The sequence below is a fragment of the Pseudorca crassidens genome, chromosome 6 (assembly GCF_039906515.1).
Source record: "Pseudorca crassidens isolate mPseCra1 chromosome 6, mPseCra1.hap1, whole genome shotgun sequence".
NCBI lineage: Eukaryota > Metazoa > Chordata > Mammalia > Artiodactyla > Delphinidae > Pseudorca > Pseudorca crassidens.
The window spans coordinates 73,806,886-73,828,563 of record NC_090301.1 but is presented as its reverse complement, the minus strand read 5'-3'; the positions used below and the strand labels follow the sequence as shown (position 1 = coordinate 73,828,563).

The window sequence follows — 21,678 nt, the reverse complement described above, 5'->3', positions numbered from 1 at the left end:
GGTCCTTCTTAGGACCAGAGAGCCAGGGACCCGATTTCTTAGAAAATTGCAGGCTATACTAATGGCTACTCCCATCCTTCTCCAACCTGGAATGGTAAGAGACTGAAACACTAAACTCGTCTTCTTGTCAGGACTTATTTTTCTTCCTTCTTAGGTTAGTTGCTTGTTTCACTCACTTTTCCCATTTTTATATTAATATTTTGCCTCTGCCACTGAACCAATGAACCTCAAAGTGTGGGTCTTGGTCCACCTATATCAGAATCATCTGATATTCTAGTTAAAAATCTAGATTCCCAGATCCTGTATCCAACCTCAGAATTACTGAGGGAAGAACATGAGAATCTATATTTTAACAGTCCCTCCCCTTAAGATTTTTGATGCACAAAAAGTTGAAAACAACTACATTAAACTGTGAGCTTCAGCTTCTTTGTTTTCCCAGAGGCTAGTACACTGTTGGTACTCAAATATTTGCTCAATATATACATGTTTATGTATTCCACATATATTTCAAACACATGTTTAAATCTGAACTCCTCTTCTCTTCCAAACTGTCATTGTTCTTCCTACCTTTTCTTTCTGAATTAGTAAAGCCTTAATCAGAGTCACCCTGAGCTATTTTACCTTTTTCTCCAAATTTATAATTAACCAATACCAATGGCTCTGTTAATTTAGTATTTGAGTTAAAAGTCTCGGGCTCATTGAAAACCTGTCCCTTAAGGCAATTTTTCCTTCTGATAACTAGCTCAGTTCTTTTCCCAAGGTGGATGCTCAGTTAATGTTTATTTTATTTTTAACTTTTAAATAATTTTAAAATATTTATTTATTTATTTACTTATTTATTTGGCTGTGTCGGTTCTTAGTTGTGACACGTGGGATCTTCGTTGCAGTGCATTGGTTTCTCTCTAGTTGCAGTGCGTTGACTATGAAGGCTCTCTAGTTGTGGTGCATGGGCTCTAGAGTGTGCAGGTTCAGTAGTTGTGGCACACGGGCTTAGTTGCCCTGCGACATGTAGGATCTTAGTTCCCCAACCAGAGATCGAACCCACATCCCCTACATTGGAAGGCGGATGCTTAACCACTGGACCACCAGGGAAGTCCCTGTTTTATTTTAAATTTATTAAATTTTTCTTAATCAAAATAAAATATTAAAACAATTAAATTGTCCAGGGACCTAAAAAGCACAGATGCTGGCTTGGCTCCACTCTTCACAGAACAGAAATAGAGACACAAATGTAGAGAACAAATGTATGGACACCGAGGGGGGGAGAAGTGGGGGTGGGGTGAAATTGGGAGATTGGGATTCACATATACACACTACTGATATTATGTATAAGATAGATAACTAATGAGAACCTACAGCATAACTCAGGGAAATCTACTCAGTGCTCTGTGGTGACCTAAATGGGAAGGAAATCCAAAAAAGAGGGGATATATCTATACATATAGCTGATTCACTTTGCTGCACAGTAGAAATGAAGACAAGGTTGTAAAGCAACTATACTCCAGTAAAAATTAGTTTTTAAAAAATCAGTGAAACCTGAGGTCTAAGCACAGTGTATTATCTTTCAACGGCAGAGGTCTTGCTTTCTTCAAACTCAGGCTTAATGGATTATGATTTACCACCACTAATATGGGAAAAATTTTCAAGGACAAATGTCGGAGGGAAGATCACAGCAGTCCTCATTCTCTGGGCGTTAGCGAGGCTGTTTCTTAACCAGCTTCTAAATCTTATAAAAAAGGATACATACACCAAAGCTTAAATGACTGCCAGAAATTGTATTCATCCATCTTCACTGGAAAAACCAGTTAAACTGGAGTAAAATTATCATTTTTATATTTATGGTACCTATGGACTTTATAAAAACTCCAGCCTTTAAATTATGATTTTCAACTTTCTCTCTTTTTTTGTGAATTGTGTTCACAGGGCAGTGTTATCTTCTTGCATACGATTTCTCTTTTTCTCAAAAACAAACAAAAAAAGAATTTTAAAGGAAAAAATGATCATATTAAAATACAAAAGCAAAATGATATTTAATAGTTACTTGATTTTCCCATTCAAATTTCCTAAGTGAATAATATCCTCATCCCATATTGTCTTTAATTGGAATCTCCAAATTTAAATCTACATTCAAATTCAGTGATGCATCTGTAGATCCTCATTATTCTCTAAAGAATATATGTTTAAATATATTTTCCTTTTATATCTTTTATAATTAAGGGTAAGCAACTGAGTACATATTATAAAAGAAAATAGTTATTAGTTACTCAGAATATACTTACATAGTCAAAAAAAAAAAAAAAACAGTCAAATATTCTGAGAGAGTTACTTTAGACACAAAGCCAGGGACCTGGAACCAGTACTTCTAATATTCTGCATTCTGGCTGGGGAAATTGGAGAATAGAAATTTTAAAAAATGTTTATTGAACTCCTACTGATTATCAATGAGCATGATTCAGAGATAGTCACCTTGGAAGCAGAACAAAGGAACACAGATTTCACTCTAACTATATACAAAGCTGTCCTGCTAAACAGTTCATGAATTAATCTAGGAGAATCCAGTGTCAGGCACTCAGTAAATTCTCAATAAATGGTAGCTGTTAACATGATAATCCTGACATCAACCATGTAGAGTTTAAGGACAGGTCCTTCTACTAATATACCTCTTTTACAGAAGAAGAAACTAAAAATATATTTTTAATTTTTTACTACACAAGTGTCAAAATGAAGTCAGAATGAATTAGAAAAACCCCTCCAAAAGCTTCCCAAGGACCACTTCATAGCCCTAGTTCTTTAGAATGATACCCACTCCAACTAAGTATGTGCAGATTCTTGAGGAATTTGACCAGCTAAGTCTACCATTTGGGATGACAGCCAGAAGTACCTTAAACAGCCAACCCACCTATATATTTAGTTTTCTGCTAGTAATATGGAAACTAAACCAAAAAGCAGCATCAGGTATCTATACGAAAGGTCATCTGTTGAATAATGTGTGTATTGACTGCTATTAAAGGTAAAATTTCTTAATCTCTTTGTTTTCTGTTCTTTTTTATCCATACTTTTTCATTGCTCTGAACATCATGGAAACCCAGCTAAGAGGGAAAAAAAGAGGAGAAATACAGAGCTGGTGGGGACCACCAGTAGAGATTGTTACTGATTTTCTGAAGATCCATAGTATTGAGTCTGTAGAGCTGCTTATAACAACTTTTGTCATCCTTACAGATTCTCATAGACTAACCAGGAAAAAGATGTGGAAAAGGCTGGGAAGAGGCCTTTAGAGGTGCTTCTTCACCATGCGTTTGTCACCATTGGATTGTTGTCAAGATCGAATGAGATACTCAATGGAAAGAGCTTAGCAAACAGTTTGGGGCATATGGGGTACACACACACACACACACACACACACACACACACACACACACACACACACACACATGCCTGAGTTTCCAATCATGGTGGTTCTCAGAAATGTGTGCTTCCCATAGTACTATACTCTCTCTTCACTTCTATGTTCTTGCTAATTTATCTGCCTTTCACCATCCAACTAATACTTCCCTTCTCTGACCACAGTATGAGCAGAGATAATTATGCTCTTGTTCATCCCTCAAGTCTAAAGATAGCTTCTCCAAAAATCATTCCCAAAGAATCCAGGATATGGTTCTCTCATATTACTTACTGTGTATTGTATATGTGCCTACCTGTCTGTGTCCACCAATAGACTGTGAGATCTCAAAGACAAGAACTATGTCCTTTTTACTCAATATCTTTCAACACCCAACACAGGGCCTGAGCAATGGGACAGACTCAGCAAATATTGGAAGGATGGACAAATGGAGGGCAGGGGTGCATGGAGGAAACAGCTGAGCCACCAGTGCTGCCGTCCATGTGGATATTCCAAACTGGAGTGAGCAGGCATGGAATAAAAAGGAGAATCAGAGATTTAAGAAACATGTTACTATAGCTGCACTTATCTGGGTTCCCTCCCATGGGGTAAAGTACAAACTTAAAGTTAAAATGTTGTGGAAGGCAATGCATAAGTATAAACTATTCAGAATCTTCCCTTCTTCCCTTCCCAAGTCTTTGGGAGCCTACATTTATCTCAAAGCGGGGATGCTATACCCTTCCTAACACTGGAGAAATAAGTGGCATCACTGTCTGCAGATCACTCAGAGCTCCTCGGAGAACAGTGCTCCTGGGCTGTGCTTCTCAAACTTTAGGGACGATGTTTATAGCAGGTGAGGTTAAAATGCGGATCCTTGAAAAAGAATGGACACATGTGTGTGTATAACTGAATCACTTTGCTGTAACACCTGAAACTAACACAACATTGTAAATCAACTGTACTCCAATATAAAATAAAAATTAAATTTATAAAAATGCAGATTCTGATTCAGTTGTTCTAGGAATGTATAGTTTTTATTAGGTTTTACTCTGTCTGGGGGAAAATTTCACAAAAATTGTGCGCAGTGGTCCAAAACCCAAAAAATAATGGGGAGGCATTTTATTCTAGACCGGTGTTTCTCAACTTTGGCTGTACATTAGAAAGACCTGGGAAGCTTCTAAAAACACAATGCAGACCAATGGTCATCTTTGCCCCTTTCCCCCTCCATCAATTAATCAGAATTTGGGAGGATTTCTTCAGTGTGATTCTACCATCACAAAGCTGTCGGAACCAGTGTCCTACCAGTCTACCAGTGCCACTCAGAGTCTGGTCCAAGTTCTGGTTCACCCTGCAAGTTGTTGTTACATCTGGGACAAGTATCCAAACCAAGAGTAAGGGTTTAGAAACTTTTACAGCAATATGACAAATTAAGTTTATGGCCACCGAATCTAATAATAAAAATAGAGGGACTCATTTAAAACAAAAAGTTGACTTACAAAGATTTTGATACCCACCGCCCCCACCCAAGAAGGCTTCTGAATAATCAAACACCCACCTTTGGTATTGAGGTTATGCTCAGCCCCTTCTATAAGCTATTACCTCTCCAAGTTGGAACATTAAGTTCACTGATGAATTGCTGGGGCACATCACTTGGAGACCTGGGTACAACAGGGTTAATAAGCAGGAATGGGGTAGGTGGGGTTACAAACCAGGAACACATGCCCTCCAAGTTAGACAGTTTTCTTTAATTGCCCTGAAAACACACACACTCTCACATAACACGGAAGGCGAGAGCTGAATGAAGTTTTCTGGGTAATGGCTTGAAATGTTTTCCTTCTGAGAAGTGGTGTTGAGTTACAGCGTGCAGACGGAGAACTGCGAGGAGAGAAGGCGCAGCCCAGACCCCACCTTTTCTTGGGTTTGTAGGAAGGTGGACATGGGCTCATGGAGACGAGGCGAGTGATCTGTTGACCTGTCTGGCGGCTGGAATCGACCGCTCCCAGGGTGACCAAAGGGCAATGTTTAGCAGGGCTTAGCCAGGGGCCGGCCAAGCAGGCACGGATGCTCTGCTGTGAAATGCCACGCAGGCAGAGACTGACAAGCGGTAGGAGCTGAGCTCTCCCTTTGGACTGCTGCTTCCTGCTCTGTTCAGGGGAGGGGGCCGCTTTCTGGCAACTTTGCTGCTGCTGCTGCTGCTGCTATTGCTACTACGTCAGCTCCCTCTCCCCTCAAGGTAAGCAGGCTCAGAGGGAGGGCAGGCTGCGAGGGAAGCCTTTGTACCATGAACAAGATCCGAAAGTTTTTCCGAGGAAGTGGGCGAGTCCTGGCATTTATATTTGTAGCTTCTGTCATCTGGCTGCTCTTTGACATGGCAGCTCTCCGCCTCTCATTCAGTGAGATCAACACTCGAGTCCTGAAGGAAGACATCATCCGGAGGGAGAGGATAGGGTTCAGAGTTCAGCCATACCTGGGGAAGAGCCTTGACAGCAGCGTGAAAGAGATGAAGCTCCTCTCGAAGGGACACGGGAAGGGCGTATGGGGCAAAGAGAACTTTAGAAAGACGGAAAAGAGTAAGCTCAAGGTTGAGGATGATTTGGACCAAGCCCAGAAGGAAAGAAACGTGCAGAATGCCCCCGGAAGGGGCAAGGTTGCACCTTTGTGGCGTCCTGCATATCTGCTGACCCCCCCAGTGACTTTTACCAAGCGGAAGACAGAGGGGCGAGACGTCAGACCTGAAGTTTCCTCGCACGTGACGCCAAAGCAAAAGACAGCCCAGGGGGCTGAGAAAACGCCGTTCACAGCAGCAAGGGGAACTCCACGGGACAAAATATCTGTACACACAGGACCTGTTGGTATAAACCAGGAGGGCCTGAAGAGTCTTAGTCTCAGCAGTGAAACATCAAAACAAGCAGCTGAGAGGAACCCAAATGTGACCATCCATCTTAATATTGACAGATCAAAGCAGCAATTCCAGGCAGTAGCAAATGAAAGGACCTACCCTGCCAGCCCACCAGTGCCAAAACCCAGGGAAGCCATAGCCTTAAATAAAACTGAGACTCAGAGCAAAGAACTAAATGCAAATAAACACAAAGCCAATAAGAACCTTCCCTTTTCCAGGTTCATTGCCAATTCAAGTCGCTTAAAGAAGCAATCTATTAATGAGACACAGTTGGGAGGCTTGCCAAAGGTTGATGGAGCCAAAGTGGCTGATGGGAAGAAACTCAATTTGTCTGAAAGCCATGTTGTGATTATAACCAAGGAGGAGGGGCTAAAGACAGACACCAAAGAGGTCCCCAATTCCAAAACCAAAACTATATTTCCTACGGTACTGCGCAAACGCCAAGAGGAACACGTTGCCAGGAAGAGCAGGGAGGCATCTTTCTCTTCTCTTGCTCTCCAGGGAGCAGCAGTGTCTCAAACCAATCAAGCCTTAGCTCGTGGGCTGGGGCCAGCAAGAATCAACTTAACTGCCAAAACCCAGCCTGAACAACTCAACCAAAGTCACAGAAAAGCTCGTTCGCCTGAAGATGGTGGAATGCACCGTGTGTTAAGAATTGACGTGACACTTTCTCCAAGGGACCCCAAAGCTCCCGGTCAGTTTGGACGTCCGGTAGTTGTTCCCCATGGAAAGGAGAAGGAGGTAGAAAGAAGATGGAAGGAAGGAAATTTCAATGTCTACCTCAGTGATTTGATCCCAGTGGACAGAACCATTGAAGACACAAGACCTTCTGGGTAAGATCCATTTTTCTTCTCTTTCCTCAGCCCCAAGTATTTTGGGTCTTACATAGAGAAGACTTATTTCTAGATAATTCTTTGTGATTTTTGGTCACCTAGAGAATTAGAGCAACAATAATCATTAGGCACAGTTCAAATAGTCTACCATCCACACAGAGAAAAAGTCCGATATCAGCATACCCATTGCACTCTCTTTATACATTTATTTCTCTGGGACTTTGGCCCTCATCCCTATTAGCTCATGTTCTGTTCCCTTTTCTGTACTGAAAACCTATCAAAATGATTAGGGGAGCTCAGTTCCTAATAAGGTGTATATGAATGGTAGAGCTTAAAATGTAATTCCGTTAAAACAGTGACAATGAAGTGAATTCTCAATTTCAGAATTTTTTATTATTAGCAAGTTTGTCAGGAGTATATCTGGGAAAGGAGCACAGAGAAGGAGCCTTCTCGGCTTCTCTGGAATCATGTCTTAGCCAGCAGAATTCTGCCTAATCATGAGTCATGATCACCATAAGTGAAGAAGTGACTTACTCCTTAGAATTTAATATCCTTTACAGATGAGAATGGTAGATAGTTCAGGAGTTCAGTGATACAGGAATAATAATTTTGGAAAAAGTCAATCAGCCAATAAGTAGCAAACACCCACAGGACATTCAAGAATATAATATTTTATATTTCTAGAGTTTCACCGTTTATGAAGCAACTGCACACAAATCACATGAATTTCACAAGAGCTCTGCAAAGGAGGCAACAGACATTATGCGTTCAAATCAACAAGTAAGGGCACTCAGGAATTACTTCAGTCTTCCAAGACAGCACAGCTCTGAAGGTGCCCAGTGAGCCTTCATAAACCAGTTTTTAAAAAATTATATTCCTTTAACTAGAAAGTAGATCACAAATATTTAATCTGATTCAAATATATTCGGTTTCTGGCTCTTTTTGGCCCACTCATAAGTGAGGGTACCTCATAGCCATATGTTCACTACCCATTCATTGATAATGCAACTCCATGTGTGCCTTGATATGCAATTCCTGAGCCAAACAATGTTTGCCGAGAAGGTGGAATTAGGGAATATCAAGATTCAGATTTAGCACATGTGGTCTGTAAAGAATGCCCTCGTTTGGCTTCTGTAAAAAAAAAAAAAAAAAAGGGAAACAACCCTTCTCTGTGATCTAGGTATTCAGTGTTACTAAGAGGAAGGAAGATATAGATGTGCCTGTATTCATATTGGTGAGAGGGGCCTCTTCATTGGGATGTTAGCCATTTTCAGCTCTTAGCCATTGGCAGATGGCTATTGGCCATGCGCTAATCACCTGCTTAGGCCAAGCACTCTGCCATTCATGTTCCTCACTCTGGTGAAACTCACAACCTTGAGGAGAACACAAATATACCCAAAGTAAAGATGAAGAAACTGAGGCCCTGGGAAGTTATATTGTCTGTGGTCATAGAGCTAGCAATTATAGAGAAATTATTAAAATCCATGCTCAAAATTATGTTGATCGCCCATATCTTACTAATTACTACCAAAATGATCCCCAAAATTATGCTGCACCAGCTCTGATCTGAAATCCTGTATATCATATATCACATACATTTATGATATATCACTATATTACTACACATATACACTATGTATGGTACATCCAAATATGCCAGTATAGGGCATATACTATATATACCACACTATGTACAACATATTACTATACATATCCTATATAGTATATACTATATGGCCATATACTATACATGCCAACTTTGAACACAAAGCACCAGAGAATGAAGTAGGAGAGTAGCTTTATTTTAACATCCCTTCTGTGGCCTGGCAGACTGCTATGGAGCTTGGAGAGAAATAAGACACTGCACAGAAGCCCAGGCTGCACTTCCAAACCAGAGAAAGGACAATTGTATGAGGGCCAAAAGCAAGTAATAATGATGTTAGCGTCCATGTGATTTATTGAAGGCTCAGTAGCTCCCAGTGCTTGTTCGTTTCTGAAATTTGGTCTGTGGAAATTAAGTGTTGCTGCCCAGGGAAGTCATGGTCAGGCTTTGTCTTCTGAAGGAGGCTGTCCCAACAGTAGGAGAAAGTGAGTGACACGTGTGCTTGAGAGGATGAGTCAGACAGCATGTGACCAGGCCCCTCCCTCTTATCACACAACCCACCTTGGCTAAATATAGGTGCTCTTGGCAAGGTGCCTACCTGATGCTCTACTCTTCCGACAGGATGGAGGTGACAGTCTTAAGCCAGAAGGGATCCTGTGTACAGAACCCCTTTTGGGCCATTCTTACAGGAAAGAGAATAAATTATTTTTCTTTTCTTTTACCCAAACACTCTAAGTATGTGCAAATTATGTATTCATATGGATAAAGTTTGGAAGAAAATACAAATGAAAAACATTTGATTCATCAGGTTGGCATGATTTAAAGTTCTCTTACTTTGATTTTATTTTTTTCAGCTTTGCTCAAAAGGTATATGAGATGCTTGTAAGAAAACACACAATAAGATTTTTTGAGATAATAAATTTTAAAAGTCAGCATGGGGGAAATTGTTATAGAATATAATAAGAATGTGTGTGTGTGTTTGTGTGTGTGTGTGTGCAAACACATGAGAGAGAGAGAGGCAAAAAGAAAGAGAAAGAAAGAAAGGGAAAGAAAGAAAGAAAAAAGAAAGAAAGAAAAAGAAAGAAAGGAAGGAAGGAAGAAAGAAAGAAAGAAAGAAAGAAAGGGGGAGAGAAAGAATCTATTAGAATGCCAAAGGACTGGCCTTAAAATTAGCTATGGTAGCAACCCACTGGAACCTTTAAATTTTAAGAGTTCTGGGAAATATCTCCCTTACTGCTTCTTTCATTCCCCCCAAATCCATGTTATGGATTGATTAACACAGTATAACTGACGTGTCATAACTGGCTATTGAATATACATTGAACCAAAACAAGGATAAAAACCATAGATTTGCTAGTATGTTTGTTTAAATTTAGGTCCCCTCAGTAAAGATAATAAGTAGTTAATAGTTCTTAAGGATGATGATTTAACCGATATGCTAGGATGAGGTTGACATTGAGAAGGAGAAGAGAGAAGCAGCATTCCCAGGACAACTTCACTTGCTCTTGTTCTAAAATCAGACTCTCTTTTCCAAAACTGCTCTTCTCTCCTTTTCTCCTGAGTCCCAAAGAACCATTTCTGAGATGTTGAGATATAGTCCTGGCCTTTTCCAAAAGCACAAAAACTCCTTTCTGTCATTAGCATTATTCTCACTGTCCTTTTCAGTGCCACCCTGATTTCTGACCCTTGCTGTGTGGCTATCGCTTGCTGCATGTGACATGCTCTCTAATGCGGGCCTTCAGCATAAGGATAGTCTTATTATCTTTCTTTACTCATCACGTTTGTTACCATCCACTGATATTTTTCTTAACTTGTCCCTTCCCACGGCTTCCCCCCATCCTCACCTTTCACAGTCGTCACCATTTCTCCTAGAACATCTTAACCTGACGTTGCTCAAAATCTAATTGTATCTTACCTCCATCTAGACCATGATTTGGCTGTGACCTCTAAATTCCCATGACCATTAATGCGCTCTCCTGGTTCCTGAAACACTCCTTGCTGTGTGCCCTTCACTAACCGTGGCCTTGAGAATCTGTTTCAACTTCTCAGTGAAATTCTAAGCTTAGGAAGGAAACTCTGTCTTTTACTTTATTTTGTATCCATTTAGCACTGAGCACAGTGCTGTGGACTCAAAAGATACAAGTTTACACAATATGGTTTTAAAGATAAGATTCTCTGAAATGATTTTTGAATACTGATACTATTTTTAAAAAAATAAATGATAGATAACTATTCAAATTAGGCTTGCAAGAAGTCATTTTACAAATTAATAATGACTTCCTAATTTTTCATTTTGAATATATGGAATATGCTGGTGTCTCGTTTAAGGTAAATACATCCTATTCTAACACTATTGTCTATTCATTAATTCATGTTCATTCATTAATTCGTATTTTTGTTGTTGTTTGGTTTGTCAATTTAATGTTTTGACTTTCAATGGTTGAAAATCTCCTTATCTTATTTATGAGAATGTTTTATGCCAGTAAATAAAATACAATTTCATTTTGCTTAGAATTTTTGCCTATAAAATATGCTTCAGATAAAATACTGTTTTGACGGTTATTTCAAGTTTCCATATTTAACCCTTTCTTTATAAAAAGCTAATCCTTGCAGTGCTTACTATTAATTATTGAAGTTTGTTTTAGCCAGCAATAATCAATACGTACACACAGGCTTTGGTAAAACATTTCCTATCTACTGGAAATGCAGAGCAATTCTACTTAGAGAAGTCTGTCCTGTGGCCTGCAGCTAGAGTGAAGATGTAACTCCAAAAATGAACTTATTTTAAGAGTGCACTTCCTGAGTCTGCATTTAGAGAAAAATGACTCAAAGACATGTTTGCTGCCAATATTTAGTTTTTTAGAGGACAGTAAGAATTACAGCATGCTCTTCTAGCACTGCTGTGTCATCACGATGTTAGCCAATTGTTTATTTTAATGCTTTGCTTTTCCTACAGTACTCTGGCAAGCCCCTCAATAAAGCAACTAGAATGGGCCTGTTCTCTTAGCGCAGAGCTGGGACTGTCAACCAATGATTTGATTCCTTCCTACGCAGCTACCTTCCTACCAAAGAAAACAAAGAGAGTTTTCTTTGGCACATATGAAAAGCAAAAGATAGCACGGTGCATTTGCCACAAACCAGTCCAATTTACTGAGGGGAAAGAAAAACCTTTATAGAACCTACATTTCCACCTCTCCCCTACTCTCCCAATCCCAGTGAGGTCAAAAACCACAACTAATGAATTACTGAAAGTAAACTGACCACATAGCCTTCCAGACTTCATGCTTCTAGATGTGTGTATCAGGCTGAGAGAAAAGAGAAACTTTACTGTTATATGAAGTTCAATGTCCTTAGTTTTACATAAGATTAGTATTTTAATTGGTGAAATGAGATAGCTTTTGTGACTAATAGTGATAGAAAAACATTATCTAAAATTGACTGGAAAAGCTCTGAGACCTCCCTGAGAAACCGAACAAGGGCAGGGGAAAAAATAAATCTCACAAGATGGATTTAAAAGGGTTATTTCCTGCCTTCTCTTCCATGAGTGTACACAAAGCAATGTTGCTTTTGAATTGGGTGTGTGTATGTGTATATGCACATTAGTGTGTTCGTGTGTGTTAGAGCACAGTGTGCTATTTCACTAAAAAGTTGTATCAGGAAGCTGGAAATATAAAGCAAACTTTGTTTAAAGGGTGCAGGCTAGACCATAACAAGACAAAGGTTAAATGTGGCCAAAAGATGACTATAGAGCTTTTGACATTTTTACTTATCACACTCTCCCCACAACTAGGGGAATGATAAGGAGAGAGATGACCAGAGGATATAAAACACACTTCTGCTACTGATTCGAAGAGAAGAAAACAGTTCCTAATTAATGTAAAACTGAGAAATGTTAAAGCAAATCCGTGACTTTGTCATCTAAATACCACCAGAGACCTAGAAATATTTATGCGAGAGAGGAATTAGTGAATATAGAAATTCGAACCTGTGTACACTTCTTTTTTACACACCTCATCCAGGGCCCAGTTTAACCATCATAAAATTATTTATCAAATTCTTATGGTGATACAGCCCCGAGTACTCTTGTCCCAGAAAGTAACTCCCTGTTGGGCTGTCCTGGGTGACCCATTCAGAGAAGAGCCTCTCAAGAAGGGAACATTTTTTTGCTCAAGGTTCAGAAAATGGGGGAAAAAGAGCAATGTTTGTTTAGAAGCTCTGTTTTGTTGTTTGCTTTCAGAATAAAGGGAGTTTTTAGAGTCTCCTCTATGTTTAAAACAAATCTATATTATTCGAAACTAAAACATCTTCTAAACTGGCCCCACTTCTAAAACGTTGGTGTACGGGTATGTGTGAGAAGGGTCAGTGCAGAGAAACTTGAGTACAGTATTTTAAAAGGCCTTTATGACCTGCCTTCTCATTTGTTCCTTAAAATTATTCTTCAAAGCAGGTACTGTCGCTGTCCCAGCTTCACCTGTAGAGAAGCTGAGACTTAGAGAGGAAGCTGAGGTTTCAGATTGCGGCAGGCAATGTAGTTGGTGGCCGTTCATTTCATTCCACGCCTGTTTGCTCACTGCCTGTCACGAGCTGGGCAGCTGGGACCTTGGGACCTTCCATTCTCCATGTACGTCATCGTGTTTGATCCTCACAACAGCCATGCCAGATCGATAAAGTGCTACAGATGAGGAAAAAAGCACAGGGAAAGGTAACTTGCCCAGGGACTCACAGCTCATGAATGGTAGGGTTGGGATCCAACCCTCAGTCTTCTGATTTTTCTTCACTCGGCAATGATTCAACTACACCAGTTTGGCTCTCTCCCCACCCCACCTGCTCTGCCCTTATAGTGACCATCCACACCTCTGCCTCTCCTGGGTTTGCCAAGTCTCTCTGAATAAAGGGGATCTGTCCCTTGCTGAGCCTCACCAAAAAGGTCCTTATTTATGTTGCAGGCAGTGATTGTGTGTGTGTGTGTAGATTTTATATGTGTGTGGAGGTTTTTTATTCTAAACAATCCTCACAACAATACTATGAAAGACATACTATCTCTCATATGATTTACAGATGAGAAAAGTGAGGCTCTAAGAGATTAACTGATAGGTCTGCTGTCCCAGCAAGAAAATTTTCTGACTTCTAATTCTAGTGCTCTTTCCATAGGATACAGCTCCTCTTTCTTTTGTTTCCTTATAATCATATGACTTTAGCAGAAATTAAAACATCTCTCTTCCTTATACTTGGGGTGGGTAGTTGCAGGGAGGGGGATAGGGTCAGAGGTATACGAGGGGAATTAGTTTTGCACGTCAGGTACCTTGTCAGGGAGAAAATTTACAGGAAATCATTTTCTATACAGCACTAAGCAAAGGTGACTCCATAAAATTGCCCAACAACCACAGCTCAGCAGTGGACAAATATCTCTGAGTGCCTGCCTACTCTGCAATCTAACATCTGAGCATGGGTCCTGCCTTCAAGGCAAACACATGAAAACGTTCTTCAGAAGCAGAGTAAACTACTGGGACAAGGAAGAGAAAGGCTGAGCCTGGCCTGAGAGAGGGCAGAAGTGTTTCATCTGAAACCTGAAGGGGGAGGGAGTTAGAGACATGGGAAAGGGGGTAAAAAGAATAATCCATTGAGAAACTGAGGGAAATCTGACATAGGGTTGGGGAGAGCAGGGAGGGTAGAAATGAGACCATAGAAGTAAGCAGAGTCCAGATCACGCAGGACCTTGTTAAGGTGCTTCTAAGGACCAGAGAGAAAATGTCCAAAGATTTAAAGCCCAAAACAACACTTTAATTTACCTTTGCTCTGGCTCTCATGACCCAGAGGGAAGCACTTATGAGGCTAAAATTACATAGAGCCTCACCGAAAGTTAATACTAGATGAAGCTTCAGGAGAACTCTAATCCTGTCCCCTGCGTTACAGAGAAGTCTGAGGAAGGAAGTGACTTGTCCAAGGTCACAGACCCCAGGAGTGACAGAACTACCTGAAAGGTGCCCTAACCTCCACCCAGAACTATCTCTGCCACATCACACCACCTCCTGCTCTTTTTCTTAATTTCATTTATTATTTTTATTTGTTTATTTTTGGCTGCGTTGGGTCTTCATTGCTGCTCGCGGGCTTTCTCTAGTTGCGGTGAGTGGGGGCTGCTCTTCATTGCGGTGCACGGGCTTATTGCTGTGGCTTCTCTAGTTGCGGAGCACGGGCTCTAGGCACGTGGGCTCAGTAATTGTGGCTCACGGGCTCTAGAGCACAGGCTCAGTGGTTATGGCACACTGGCTTCGTTGCTCCACGGCATGTGGGGTTTTCCCGGACCTAGGGCTCGAACCCATGTCCCCTGCATTGGCAGGCGGATTCTTAACCACTGCGCCACCAGGGAAGCCCCCACCTCCTGCTCTTCTCCCTCCCATCCCTACCTCACTCTGACAGCTGCCTGCTCAAAACAGACTATTGTTGAACTGGTGAATATTGATGCTCGTGGCTTATATTTCTAAGCCCGAGTCCAGTAGCTTTGATGGGTAGGCAGTTACCTCAGGAAACACAGCTTCAGCCTTTGGAGTACGGGTGCTGAGTGTGACTGAAAACTTCTAACTTAGTAGTCAGGCAATTCTGACTAAATGTCAGGGCTAGTCTACCCTAGAAAGAACAAAACATAAAAGTAAAAATTTTATATCACTATACCCTCTTATCAGTGAGAGGAAAAGAAACTTCAATAATTCTAAGGTCTTGCAGAAAAGAATATAATTCTGGACAGAGCTCCTCATCTAGATGCTCTATTCTCTTTCTGATCCTCCCAAAGATACCAGAGCTTGGAGAGGAAAGGCCCCTGAAGGCTCACACTGAGGCAGTAGTTGAATTGCAAATAGAAGCTGAGAAAATATTCTCCTCGACCTTCTGTTCAAACCTGTGAACACTGAGACTTGACCCACATAGTCCATTTTGACTGTTTTGGAATAAAAATGAAAAATTCATAGACATGAGGGAATATTATCATTTCCTCAGTCGTCTGATTTAAAACCTTCTTTATTCGATAGGCTACATACAAATCAGGTTAGTGGCTGAGCCTTCAGCACGTACAAGCCAAGAAGGCAAAACGCATCACTTCCTGAGTCTCTTGGTAAATGATGAGCCCTTGATAGATTTGGATTAAAGGACGGCCTGGGAAAAGGGCAGTGCGTGCAGTCAAGATGGGTGCATGTGCTTTTGCATAATCATAGGACCTTGCACGGGTTTTTTTACCATGGAACTTACAGAAATATTTTTATCTCCATCATCTCATCAAATCTTTACAGACATTCGGTGATGAAGGCGTTGTAATCTTCATCCTAACAGCGAGGAAACTGAGGTTCTGAAAAGTTACGTGACTTGCCCATAGGCATGCAGCCAATAAGTATCAGAAAGTTCTCAGTATTTAGTCATCTTCCTCAAGTCCAGAGTGTTTCTCTCCCACACAGTAGTGGACCCACTTTGTGCAGGACAGTGGAGCCCCACGTTAGAATCCCCCTTTATTTTTAGTACCTGGACAGACTACAGTAATCTCAGTCTAGACTTCCCCCAAACATACAGGTTACAGGTTGGGTTAATTTTAAAGTATAGCACAAGGCCTGTAGACTCTAAGTACCTCACTTGTGTGATGACTGGGCATATACAATACAAATATGAATTCTTAACCTCAAAAAAGATTGCACACTCAGAAATATCTTGCATTTAACTTAGACTTGACTTGAGCTGCAACTCCTCCCTCCAATATGGCAGAAAGGTTTCCAATAGGCAAACTGGAGGAAAGGAAATTTGCTTTAGTTGGGTCAATGTAGGATAACTTGAAACAGTTTCACCACCTATGGGAAGTAGATGACAGTCCGTGTGTAAGAATGATGCAAGAGTTAATAAGGCTGAAAGTCTTTCCTCTCTGACCCACTGTGCCTTTGAACAAAACAAGCATGCTGGGTTTTCTATACACCTGGAAACATGTTTAACCTGTTTAGTAATGCAGGAAACCAGGTACCTATAAATGATAGAGTAGCCTAGCATCTCAGCCACCCAAACCAAGACACACTACGAAACTTTGTATTTGAAACCTCTCACATATCCTTCTGTGCCCCTCTTCCCCATCTTTTAATGCCACCCCCTTTTCCAGGCACCAGTATGATCTGTATAGCATAATCTTCCACAGGGTCATCTTCAATGTGATTCCTCAAATGCATCTAAAATATATATTTGTCCATAACTGGCAGAGGTACTATTTCCTGGGATAGAAATCCACATTGGATCTAGTGGAATCCTTCCTGATCTACCTATATAGACTCCTGATGGGGAAATTAAGGCATCACAACATATAATGGAGAGGAAAGGAGGAAAGAAGGAGCAGGTATTTGGTGAAGGGAGGTGCCTTCCCCAAACCTCTCAAATCCCTGAGCATTCTTTCAACCTCCAATTTCAGACTGGCTCACATTACCACTTAGAACTTTCTTCTAAAAGAGGCCAAAAAAATCGACTGTTTTATAAGATGAGAAGATTCATCTTCCTTGTTATATAACATGAGTTAGCCTGCTTAGTTCACTCTCCCCAATGTATTTTCATTTGTAACTAGATGTTTCTAAAGTCGACCTAATTTTAATAATAAGCAGCTCTAGGACTTCACAGCTAAGGCCTGCTGATTCAGATGGCTCAGGCAGAATTTGTGCAGCTGACCCTTCCTTTCTATTTTATTTTTTTAACATCTTTATTGGAGTATAATTGCTTTACAATGGTGCGTTAGTTTCTGCTTTATAACAAAGTGAATCAGCTATACATATATATATATCCCCATAGCCCCTCTTGCGTCTCCCTCCCACCCTCCCTATTCCACCCCTCTAGCACCGAGCTGATCTCCGTGTGCTATGCGGCTGCTTCCCACTAGCTAGCTATTTTACATTTAGTAGCGAGAGTGGCATGGACTTATATATACTTCCTTTTTAGAATTGATTTATTTTTTTCAGGACCAAATGTTGTAAAGAATATTTATGTGTGAAATGTGCATTTCCCATTCATTTACACTATAAAATTAGAGATGAGAGAGTCACAGGAGGTCACTGATGTTTTCTATACTCTTCCTTTCACTCAGGCCAATAAACTCCTCTTAGCTTTACTTCCTCTTTCCCAACTTAGAGCCCAAGATGGAATATTTAACCCTACTTCCCCAGTACCTTCAAAATCCTCTACCATTTTCCTTTTTACCTCATTTTCTCTGATGACCTAGATCTGGATTAAACTATTTGTTCACATTCTCATATACATTCTTTCCAGTGAAGGATGTTACATTTGGTAGTTCATTTGACTTCTTAAGCTTCAGTCTGCTCTATTTGAAGAAGAGTATAATAGTATATATTTCAAGTAGTTGTTATAAAGATTGAAGTTAACTATGTACATAATAGTATTTTACCAACTGCAAAGTGCCATTCTAATGTGTTTTTTTCTATGGCTTTTACTCTCATCTATTTCTTATTTTCAGACTAAGCACAGTGTAGTTATGTTGTCTGGCAGAAGTACCTGCTCCCACAAAATGCCACATCTACAGCCAGCCGCTTTTATTCTTGTGGACCTAATATTTCCTGAATAGTTATTTCTGGAGCCAAACTGGACCAGAGCTGGAGTCCCAACTCTGCCATTTACTAACAGTATAATCATGGACTAGACTCCCCATGATTTCAATTATTCTTCTATAAAAAGGGGAAGAGATGCTGTTAGTCTGAGGTTTAAAATGAAATAGTGCAGAAGGCTGATAATATTTATTTATGATCATTGTAATTTAATGATCACATTACTAAGAGTAGCTGCGTTAGAAATATGGCAAACACTCTTTGTGAGGTTCCCCTGGGTTCCATCCTGTGAAGAGTTACTCAGGTGGGAGATGGGAGAATGTCAGCAGTGAGGCACGATGCACTTCAGGGCATGGAGAAGTCCCAAGACCAATTACAACCCACCTGAATACCAACTCCCACTGTAGCCATTGTCTCACTTCCATGCCAGCAAAATTATTTCAACTGTGGCTACCCTGTAGCAGAGAGGGTCTCAGCAAAGACCCCTTAAATAGATAGAGAAGCTAGCTATTTAAGAGTTTAATTAGTATAGAATACATATCATCTATATCCATAAATACATTCACATGCAGTGGGAAAGAATATTTTCTTTGGCATTTGGCTGAAGGCCAACTGGGAAGGCAATCATAAGCTACTTGGTAGCATTAGCTGAATTAACGTTAATTAAGTAACATTAAATAAGAGAATAGCCATGTTCTCTTGTGGTATATAACCTAATTAGGATAGCAATAGCTACCATTTGGTGAATTCCTGTGCCCAGAAACTGTGCTAGTGTGCATTCTCACTAAACTGTAAACCTCTCTTCAGTAAGAACGATTACCTCACTTTACAGATGAGGAAACTGAGGCACAGAGAGATTAAGTAAAGTATCAATAGACAAATCTCTGAGAAATATTGGCTGTGGGCTTCAAAATAGTGTCTTAACTACCTGCAAAGCCTATATCCTTTCCACTGCAGGGTAATGCCTCCACAGGCCATTCTCATGTCTGGCATGTCTAGGCCTCTTATAGCAACAATTGTCATTTGGTATCCTTCCTCTGCTCTTTTATTTTGTTTATAACTCTCCCCAACAAAAGCACATGAGAAAATCATCTTATGGATAGATAGATATAAAGATAAAGATATAAATAGATGATGGAAGGATGGATGGATAGATAGATAGATAGATGGATAGATGGTGTGAGTGTGTGTGTATTTACACACAATTGCACTCTGTGACTTTTAAAACCACCTTGTGGATCTTGTTGGCACATCTTTTGTGCTCTGCTTGTGTTATGGCCCAGGTGTGCAGAGCAACTTGTACACAATAACCTCCCAACCACCAGTGTCATCATGTGCTTTGTGGATGAGGTGTGGTCCACTCTCCTGAGGTCTGTTCATAGTGTCCTCAACCGCTCTCCTCCGCACCTCATCAAGGAGATTCTACTGGTGGATGACTTCAGCACCAAAGGTAAGAAAACTATCCCCTGGAAAATCAAACTTTGATATGAGGCAATAGCAGCTTGGATGGAAATTGCAAAAATTACAGGATAATTTGATAAAGCATAAACATTTTACAAATGCCAAATCATTTTCTCATGTTGTGCCTTAGAGGCCTAAGTCCAAACATCTATGGGTAACAGAAATTCAGCTCAACTGTCCAGGGCCTTGTTCAACTAGCCACCGCAGACTTCCCTTTAGCTATGACTTCTCTGCCATGTAGAAGTGATTTTCTAACTACAGCTCCTTGAAGTTCCAGAGACCATAAGATGTTCTCTACAATTGCATAAATAACTTTTTATGGAATCTAACAAGCAAAAACTCCATAATTAACGGGATGCCTTTCCTACTGATAATAGCTAGAGTTATAGTAAACAATGAAATGGAAGGCCTCTGTTCTCTTCTTCAAGAGCCAAGCCTATTATATGTTCAGCTAAGTGTTGAGAAGACAAATTGCCAAAGGGACAAGAAAAATGAGGTTCCAACAGAGTTCAAAGGCAGAATCCACCACTGTCTTTACTTTTGTGTTTATTACAGTGAAGACTCTCTCCCTTTGGACTGTCAAAACAATTGTGTATGTAAATGGTCCCGTGACTGCCAGAGGTCCTAGACCACATTACAAATTCCCAAAATGCAACCCACTTCAGAAAATTTTAGAAAGCAGCAAAGAGACAACAATCTTAATAGAGCAGCTTAGCCTGGTCATGACCCCAAGGACAGGAGCCATTTCCCTCAGCCTCAGAGTACCTACCAGGGTCACACTGAGCTCCAGGAGCAGGGAGATACCTAAGGAAAACTGGTTGAAAATTTTAAGAAGTGGCCTCGATAGCATAAACAAATAGCATCGAGTTACCAAGCAGAGAATAGTTCCTTTAGGAATGGCCTATTCGGATTTCGTGGGACCCAAAACTTCTATGGGGTCCTCTTTAAGAAAAAGAATTCACAATTAGTTGAAAAGTGCCCAGCAGAAGTATTCCTAGAAGACATTCCTACCTGGGATATGTCAATAACTTAATTGCATATAGAAGTAACTGCAAGCTACATAAATATACCCCACAAAACCCCCCAAAAGAGCAAGAGAGCAGAGGTGTGATAGAGGGGGTGTCATAGTAGGAAGTGACAGTGGTCTTAGCCAATTGCAGTCACAATATATTTCTTTTGCAAGTTTTCCAGTTTGCATACAATGCTTAGACTCTCCCCTAGGTCTTAGAAGGGGCCTTAGCAAGGGGAAAAGGTTGTGCAGAAACCTGAGCTTTATTTATTTCAAGGTAAATTTGTACCTGTCCTGACAAGTCCTCAGAAAAGGCGAGCCCTCCTCTCGGTAACTTGGCTACACTGAAAAGACGGATTCGGGTTTTGGGAAAACGGAGAGCTTAGAGTATTGAACCCAGAGAAAAATCCATCCAAGAAAATGACAGCATGGTTCAAAGAATAAAGTTTAGTAACTATAGTAAATGTCATAGTTTTGGGAATTTGATATTGAAGAGGCACTTCTAGTATTGTCCAGATCTCATTAATTAAAGTGTTTCCTTGTCTATCCTTTCCCTGATATAGACTACCTGAAAGATAACTTGGATAAATACATGTCTCAGTTTCCAAAAGTTCGGATTCTTCACCTCAAAGAGAGACATGGCTTAATAAGAGCCAGGCTGGCAGGGGCACAGAACGCAACAGGTAAGAAGCTGCTAATTTTTTGTTTTGGTTACATTTTTATTTTAGTTTTTTTCCCAAATATACAGAAAATTTGAAATAATAATACAGTGAACACTCATATATCCATCATTTCGTGCCACAAAGTTTTACGTGCTTCATCACACACATACACAGACACATACATACATACACTCTTTTTCTGAACTTTGACATCATGACACCATATCTCTAAGTACCTCAGTAGACATCTCTGAAGAATAGAGACA

The 21,678-nt window shown here is 40.4% G+C and overlaps 1 protein-coding gene across 1 annotated transcript in view; it reads left to right on the top strand.

The window, feature by feature from the left end:
- Window positions 1–5,097: 5,097 nt before the first annotated feature.
- The window catches only part of GALNT5 (polypeptide N-acetylgalactosaminyltransferase 5), a 42,839-nt gene continuing 26,258 nt past the window's right edge, over window positions 5,098–21,678 (top strand). The window contains exons 1-3 of the mRNA XM_067741876.1: window positions 5,098–7,111; window positions 19,564–19,730; window positions 21,314–21,433. Coding sequence (XP_067597977.1) covers window positions 5,661–7,111; window positions 19,564–19,730; window positions 21,314–21,433 — 1,738 coding nt within the window. The 5' untranslated portion in view covers window positions 5,098–5,660. The remainder of the gene's footprint in view (window positions 7,112–19,563; window positions 19,731–21,313; window positions 21,434–21,678) is intronic.